This window comes from Eurypyga helias, unplaced genomic scaffold (assembly GCF_000690775.1).
Source record: "Eurypyga helias isolate BGI_N326 unplaced genomic scaffold, ASM69077v1 scaffold11732, whole genome shotgun sequence".
Lineage (NCBI taxonomy): Eukaryota > Metazoa > Chordata > Aves > Eurypygiformes > Eurypygidae > Eurypyga > Eurypyga helias.
The window spans coordinates 1-7,926 of NW_010235473.1; the positions used below are offsets into that span (position 1 = coordinate 1).

The 7,926-nt window shown below is 41.5% G+C and overlaps 1 protein-coding gene across 1 annotated transcript in view; it reads left to right on the forward strand.

Moving 5' to 3' along the window:
* Nucleotides 1–1,187: 1,187 nt before the first annotated feature.
* LOC104505983 (selenoprotein O-like) overlaps nt 1,188–7,926 on the forward strand; it is a gene marked incomplete at its 5' end in the record, with an annotated part of 21,784 nt that continues 15,045 nt past the window's right edge. The window contains 7 exons of the mRNA XM_010146775.1: nt 1,188–1,306; nt 1,569–1,697; nt 2,437–2,501; nt 2,598–2,654; nt 2,748–2,846; nt 6,036–6,103; nt 6,729–6,816. Of these exons, the coding sequence (XP_010145077.1) occupies nt 1,188–1,306; nt 1,569–1,697; nt 2,437–2,501; nt 2,598–2,654; nt 2,748–2,846; nt 6,036–6,103; nt 6,729–6,816 (625 nt within the window). The remainder of the gene's footprint in view (nt 1,307–1,568; nt 1,698–2,436; nt 2,502–2,597; nt 2,655–2,747; nt 2,847–6,035; nt 6,104–6,728; nt 6,817–7,926) is intronic.

Consider the following 7,926-nt stretch of genomic DNA (forward strand, 5'->3'; position numbering starts at 1 on the left):
CCTCCGAGAGCCTCCTAGGTACAGCCTGCCCTACCCCGCCGCTGCTGCTTGGGTCGAGGCAGCTGCTACAGCGGTGACTAAGTGAAGTCCTCACGTACGCAGCCGAGTGCTTACCGCTTGCACAATTAAAGATGGGTTGGCCGTACGGAACTGTTAAAAATACTTTGTTTTACTGGCAATTTATCACAATGGAGAGAAGCAGATGTCCCAATTATGCATTAATTCAAAATTGATAGCGGACACCTGATTGGAAGGACGCGAAGCTGTATAGCTCTCGGGCATACAGGATTGCCTGTAATAGCAAAGATAATTTATATGATAACATTACAAAAATAATTTCTTTGAGGGATACAGTTATGAAATAGTCACCGGTGATAAATCTTGTGGCAGCTGGCTATAACAGGATTTGTCATTAGGGAGATTGAAAACCGTGGCTAACAGCAGGTCTCCAGAGATGCTAACTTAGAGTTTTTACAAATCGGTGGCTGTGGGGTACTGGGATTTTATAATTAACATGCAGTTGTACGATTGTGGCAAGCAAAAATCCATAAAGATGTTAAAACGCACAGTAGTAGTCCAGTGTTTTAAAAGTGTTTGTCCTCTGTTAACCACGGATCGGCGTGGAGTAGCTCTGAAGGAAGAACGCAGCACAGCTTTTGAGTGCATACGTTATAACGCATCTCCCGGCCCTTTCCTTCACTGCTTACTCGGGAGGCTTCAAGCTGGATTCTTAGGTTACTGGGTACTCGCTGCATATGGACTGTACACCAGTTACTGGTGACTTCATGTGTTGCACTATGTTGTTCATCTGCGAGGGCAGCTGAACTTCTCCATCTCGTGCAAATAACTTGTAAGGTTGTGTGTAATTGAGCACAGGGTAAAACTGCCCTGAGACTGTTCTAATTGCCGTTAATTGAAACTATGCTTACATATGCTTTAGATCTTAAATTGGCATGCTCTACCAGTTTCTTTAGCTGCTGAATTCAATCCTTTTCAAAAATCCCAAACAGAATAAAATCCTAAATTTATTTGGGCATGCTTTTCATGCAGGTTTAACATAAACTGTGGTAAAGAGTGGAGTTTTAATTGTTTCTGAAGTATTTTGATAGGATTTAAGGGGTATTAAAGCTATTAAGAATGGTTAATTGTTTTTTTTAAAGCTTTTCTTACACATTTCTTGTTTACAGATCCCTTTCCAGTTGATGTGATCCAGGAAAATTATGTCCGTAATGTGAGAAACTGCATTTTTTCAGTTGTCTATCCTACACCTTTTAAATCTAGAGTTCGTCTTGTAGCTGTTTCAAAGGTTGGCTATTATTTTTTTTTGTTCCTGTCTAATTAGTAGAGATCGTTAATACATGCACTAAATGATATTTTAATATTCATGTGCTGTTTATTGTGAAAGCATCCTATCAAGATGTACTTTAAACAAACAGCACATGTGAAACATATTGTGAGATGTCTTCTAATAACAAAACCGGTAGAGAAAACACATTCATTACCACTGAAAATTTGATCATATTCAAGCACCATCTGTTTGGTTGTTTTGGTTTTTTTTTCTTCTCCAGGATGTTCTTGAAAATATTTTGGATCTTGATATATCTGTCAAAGGAGCATCTGATTTTCTTCAGTTTGTCAGTGGTGGGAAAGTGGTATTTGGGTCTGTTCCGTTGGCCCACAGATACGGGGGCCATCAGGTAACTGTAACATTCGTTCTTCCGGGTGCAGTTACGTAGGTAACTTGATAATACCTGTAAGAATATGAGTATATACCTATATATGGATGCTTATGAACACTTTGATTGCAGATTTGGTTCTTCTGGGGCTGCAGATGGAAGAGAAGTGTAACATTCTTTCATGGTACCGTGTCTGCTTTCTCTGCTTCTGTTTGTGCCAGAAGGAAATCATCTTTCTAACTTCTGTGAGCTGCAGAGTCAGCTTAGCACCCCCGCAGCCCAACAGGCTCTGATTCATGATAGGTATTATCAGCTCAGAGGAGGGAAGGAGGGCAGAGCGTCACTGAATTCGGCAATGCCATGATTACTAAGAGTTAAGTTTCATTGAAACGGGCAAGATTATTCATGGAAAAGAACGGTAGAATTTGACTTTTAATTCGCAATTAAAACCCCATAAATTACAAGTCGTGTCATTTTAAAGGCTCATTATACAAGAGAGGCTGGGCTGTAGCTGTGCGTCATAGCTGGAAGGTAGAGAAAAAAATGGGTATTACTGGCATAATTTTTTTTCTGTGGTTTCCTGATTCATATTGGTGCGAACATGGAAATACAGCTTTAGGGATCAATATCTTAATGACTGCCTGAGCGAATGTGTCATCATGTTGTGTAGATCACAGGCAGCCTACGTGTAATTTGTACTGTTTAAAATGTAACTGCTATACGTGACAGAAGAAAACAACTTGATTTTCACTTTTGTCAGTTTGGTAGCTGGGCAGGTCAGCTGGGTGATGGGAGAGCCCACTTGATCGGAGTGTATACCAACAGGTGGGACACTTTTGTAAGTGACTGGGTCAACCCTGTTTGCCTCATTCAGGCATCGTGTCAGGTGTGCAGTTAGTAATGCTGACGGTATTTCTGCAGGCATGGCGAGAGGTGGGAACTACAGCTGAAGGGCTCAGGAAAGACCCCGTACTCCAGGTAAATTGCAGTTAATCTGTGTACACTGAAACTGGATGTTTTCTTTTTGAAATTTACTTTATGACCTGTTCCTTGTTTCTCTGTTCTCCATAGGAATGGCGATGGAAGAGCTGTGCTCCGCTCTTCGGTGCGAGAATTTTTGTGTAGCGAGGCTATGCACTATCTTGGAATTCCTACAACCAGAGCTGCTAGGTATTTTTCTTTTCTTTTTCACAGCATCCTAATTTACAGGTTATTTTGTGACTTGAGTTCAGTGAGCATCAGCAAAGCAGGACGGCTAGCTTCCACGAGGGTAGATCTTTCTTTTCATATGTATGCCATCAGATCAAAATATATCCCTCCAATTTCATAAGTTTTTGGGTAAAACTTTCCAGTAATAATGACCTCCAGCAATTAATTCATTCACTTTTGTCTTTGGTATGCTTTAAAGTACTACTGTGTTTAAATACGATACTGTGTACTGTGTCTTGCAGTGAACAGCTGCTGTTCCCTTGTAAGACTCTTAACTCAATTACCTTAGCTTGAAATCTGGTTCATTTTGTAAAGAAAGTAAAAAGTGGAAGTTAGATTGAGTGATTATAGCTGACACTAACACCCCTCTCCAGCTTTTATGATACTGCAATCAAGAGTTTCTCCTCTTTAAAAGAAATAAAATTCTCTGCCTCGTTGCTCCCCAAAAGACTTGCAAAACCAGCAGGACTAGATTCCTGCCCTGTAAATATTAATAATACCTTTAGTGTACGTGCATGATCAACGGGGCTATTAATACATTTTACATGGTTAATAAATGAGTCTTTTATTACACTAAATCTAAGCATTTGGATGATTTTTTTCTTGAATCAGGCTAAGTAGGAAAATGTTAAAAGTGGCTATTTCTGTGTTGTCATAGTCACCTAGCTGCAGTTTTTAAGATTGGCAGGAAAAATTGTCAGTCAGATGGCTAGATATTAACATTAGAGCTAGTACTGCAGGTAGGTAGGCTCTCAATTCCTCATTTGTGCAAACACCCCTTGAGCAGAGAGGCAGATTTTGTAAGAAATAATTTTAAACTAGTTCTGTTTGAGCCAAAGCAAGCTAGTACAGTCACTCATATGGATGATTTTCTCAGAATTAAGTAAACTGAATTTTTCAGGTGTTCGTGTTTAAAATGTCAAGTTCATTTTGTGTTCCAAGTGGCCTCGTGTCAGTACTGCGGCACTTCAGGCTTTAAAGAAGTAAATGTTCTGCAGAAAAGGCCTGTACTCAGCTGCCACATGCCTAGGTGTCTGTATTTGCAAAGTGTCTGCGAACCTCTCTGGCATTAATTCTAACACGTGTCCTCTGTTGAAGTGCAGTGTTTGTAAATTACATTTTTGGTGGTTTATTCACTGACTTCATCTTGAGACCCTTTGCTGTTGGCTGTTAGTGCAGAACTTTAAATCTGAATATCAGCAGAAAGGTTATAGCCTTTCCTTGCTGTCATCTCAACGAACTGTTCAGTGCAAAACCAGTAGGAAATTACTCCTTAGCTGTGCCCAAATTCTACTGAGGACACACTGTGCTTTAGTTCTCTGCTGGCAGATTGGTTAAACGCCTGGCTCTCTTAACTGCTGTACAGGCTCTGCAGACTGTTTGCAAGACTGCATTTGGAAAAACCCCAGCTGATACCCACATTCTTCCCAATGGGGAGCTGTTGCGCTGAGGCTGGTGGGATGCACTTAGAGAGGTCATGTGGCAGAAGCAGGGGGAAAAGCCTTACAGCTTATCCAGGAACACCCAGCGGGTTGGTTTGCTCTATTAAGTACTGTGTTCCCAACGGGGTGCTGCAGCTGATGGCTGTACAGCCAGATAAAGAACACTTCCTCATAGGGTCCCGTTTTAGTCACGGTGACTACCAGTTAGCAGCGTTACGCATTAGGTGAAAAAAGTGAGCCAACGTGCGTCGTTTTCAGAGTGGCCCTTACTTGCCCAGGGCTTGGTGTTCCTGCAAAACAGCAAGCAGGGCACTCGGGAGTGTAAAGTCCAGACCTTAAGCTAGAGCCAGGGGTAGGGAGGGATATGAACCATCCTTCTGTGAGTGCTGTTCCAGCTTCTCTGGTGTTAGAGCAATTTCAGTGCTCTACTTCCTGTGCTTGAGTGTATGTCAGGCCTCCTGCTGCCTTCTCGCGAGGAACAGCAGGTGCAGCTACAGGGAGCATCTGAAAACCATTTCTGTGGTGGGGATGTAGTTGTCTTCATGTGGCTGCTCTGCAATCTGGCCGGCTCTCATGTGCTGCTTGTCCATTAACCTCTATTAGTAACTAACCAAATGCTGATGCCCCCATGGATGTTTTTTGTCTCACGAGGGAAGTGCTGGTATCCTGCAGGAATTTTGCAGAGCACCTGCTAAGAGTTACATAATCAAAAAGAAGCAGCCTTTCTGGCAGAGGTCTGTTCAAACCAGTAAGATTTAGCAGCTTTATTATTCTGACTCCTCTATCCTCGGGCTCTTATGCACACACCGTTTTGTTAGTGCCTGGGGTTCGTTCCCTGGTTTGGATATTTTTGTTTTTCTTGAAGGACAAAGTTTTTCTTCTTCCATCTCATTTATGTCAGAACTTTTTGTACATACTCCTACAGTCATACCATTCATATGTAATTGTTCCCAAAAGAGTCTTTTTCAACAATTTCCTAGCATTGCTTGTTTCAGTACAGCTCCAGTAACCGGGGCAGATTGATTTCTAGGTGCGTTTTCCCTCCTTCTGCTTGTTCTTTGCAGTTAAGAGAGAATATTCAGTTTGGATAGCTACTAGATACCTTCAAAAATAGAATCATAGAATGGTTTGGGTTGGAAGGGACCTTAAATACTATCTAGTCCCAACCTCCCTGCCATGGGCAGGGACACCCTCCACTAGACCAGGTTGCTCAAAGCCTCATCCGGCCTGGCCTTGAAGACATCCAGGTATGGGGCATCCACAGCTTCTCTGGGCAACGTGTTCCAGTGCCTCACCACCTTCTCCAGGAAGAACTGCTTCCTGATATCTAATCTAAACATCCCCACTTTCAATTTAAACCTGTTACCCCTTGTTCTGTCCCTACAGGCCCTTGTAAAAAGTCCCTCCCAGCTTCCTTGTAGCCCCTTCAGGTACTGGAAGGCTGCAATAAGGTCTCCCCGGAGCCTTCTCTTCTCCAGGCTGAACAAGCCCAACTCTCGCAGCCTTTCGTTACAGGAGAGGTGCTCCAGCCCCCTGACTTGGTAATCCTTGGCTTACTATTTGCCTGTGTCATTTTTAAATACGAAGCTGTGTCAGCAAAATCTTTCTTTCTATGGAAGAAATAAAGTTATGTCAAATGTGACTTTATGTTCATTGTAAATTACTTTACTGAGATAGCTTTGTAATTTTAATTTCTTCTTTGTTACAGCTTAGTTGTAAGTGATGATGATGTGTGGAGAGACCAGTTTTACAATGGAGATATTAAGAAGGAAAGAGGTAATGAACACATTTCAAAATAATATGTGCAACACTGTAACTTAATTTTCCATTGCAGAAATGAATTTTAATAGGTCATATATGTGTAATAAAAAGTACTGAATAGGCTTCAAGTCATTTAGTAAAATATAAAACCTCTGCTGAGAAAATCAGTCTGAAACATATCTTGGTTAAAGAACCAAAGCCCTTTGAACAGGTCTGCTGTCACCGTGGCACAGGTGCTGCAGGGGTATAATTTTTGTTTTCAAATTGTTTTCAGATTTGTTTTCAAAAAAACCTAGGACAATTTTCCATCGTTCCGATAGGAATACTGGGAGGGTGGGAATGCTACTGTGGCTGTGCCGTTGCTACACCATCTACACCCGCTGGTGAAGGAGCAGAATGGCACAGTATGGGGAAAATCCTATTTAGGTTAGTTCTTTCTCTGTTGGTAGCATCTCTGGAGTAGTTCTAGTATTAATGCAGTACTGGAATCTTGCCTGTGTTTGCTGTTATAGCAAATTAGGCTTTATCATTAAAATCTATGTGTACTAAAGTAATACTGTACATGTTCGTCTGTTTTCTGTTGAGCGTGCTCACAAAACCAGCATCTCTTTACATTTAAACACGTGTGTCTTTATTTAAGGTGCCATAGTGCTACATCTTGCCAAATCATGGTTTCGTATAGGATCCTTAGAAATCCTGGCTCGTTCTGGGGAACTGGACCTACAGAGGTTTGAGTTTAATCTTCATAGTAACTATATTAGTTTTCTCAACAATCAACTGTATATTAGAATGTATATATATAGTTGGAATTTAGACATAAATTATTTAGAAAGAAAGGTTGCATAATTTAGAAAGATAACCTGCTATGTTTATACAAGCATACAAAAGATCTTACCTGCTAAGGGTAAAAGCCCCTAGATGTTTTTGGAGGCCTGGATCTTAAAAAATGAGAGAGGTTTTATAGCTGAAATAGTTCTGGTAACTAAGCACTTGGAAGGAGTTGTTTGGTTTGGAAAGATTTGTAAGTTTAAAGTTCCTACATTTCTCAGAGTTGCCTGTTAAGCCAAAGTAACAGAGAGATGAAATAAATCACTGGCATAAGTGTGTTGTATAAAGGATGCTCTGCAGGAACATGCAGAGCCAGAGAAGTATACTAGGTAAGAAATTATTGCACGGTTTTAAGCCTCTTCACAATTTTGTGTGTCAAGCAGTTAGCATGACAAGTTCTTAGGTCTATTGTAAATATTTAGATGTTGGTAATTTCTTCTCAGGAACAATAGAAATTGTTCTAGGGTGCTTAAAAACAAGGAAGAGCTCATAGCAGCAGTTGTACATTGTAGTAACGGGCAGTTCAGTTTAGCTTCCTGCATCACTCTATGCTCTTTCTTTCCTTTTGTTTTTGGAAATCTCACAGCAAGTTTTAGTTGTAAAACTGAATTAAAGAACTGATTGTAAAGATCACTTGTACACATGCAAAATAGACGGCCCTTCCTGCCTGTTTTGGAAGGGGCCAAGAGCAGGCCAAGACTAGTGTGATTGCCTCCTTCTCAGAGAAGGTCCTTCTGAAAGAGGATCTCCTGGAGCAGCCAGCTAAAATTCAGAGGCGCTAGGCTGGACACCCTTCTGAGGGTCAGGTTGCTAGGTCTCTGAAAAAATCATCACAGTGTGAAGAGAGTTCAGTGATTTGCTCCAACAACCAGATTAGAAGGTAAAATCTAGGTATTTGTGTGTGCAGCTGTCCAGCCCTTGCCCAGCCCAGGTCCAGCTCTTGCCCAGGTCCAGCCCTTGCCCTGGTCCAGGTCCAGCCCTTGCCCAGGCTGCCTACCCCACGTGTAGGG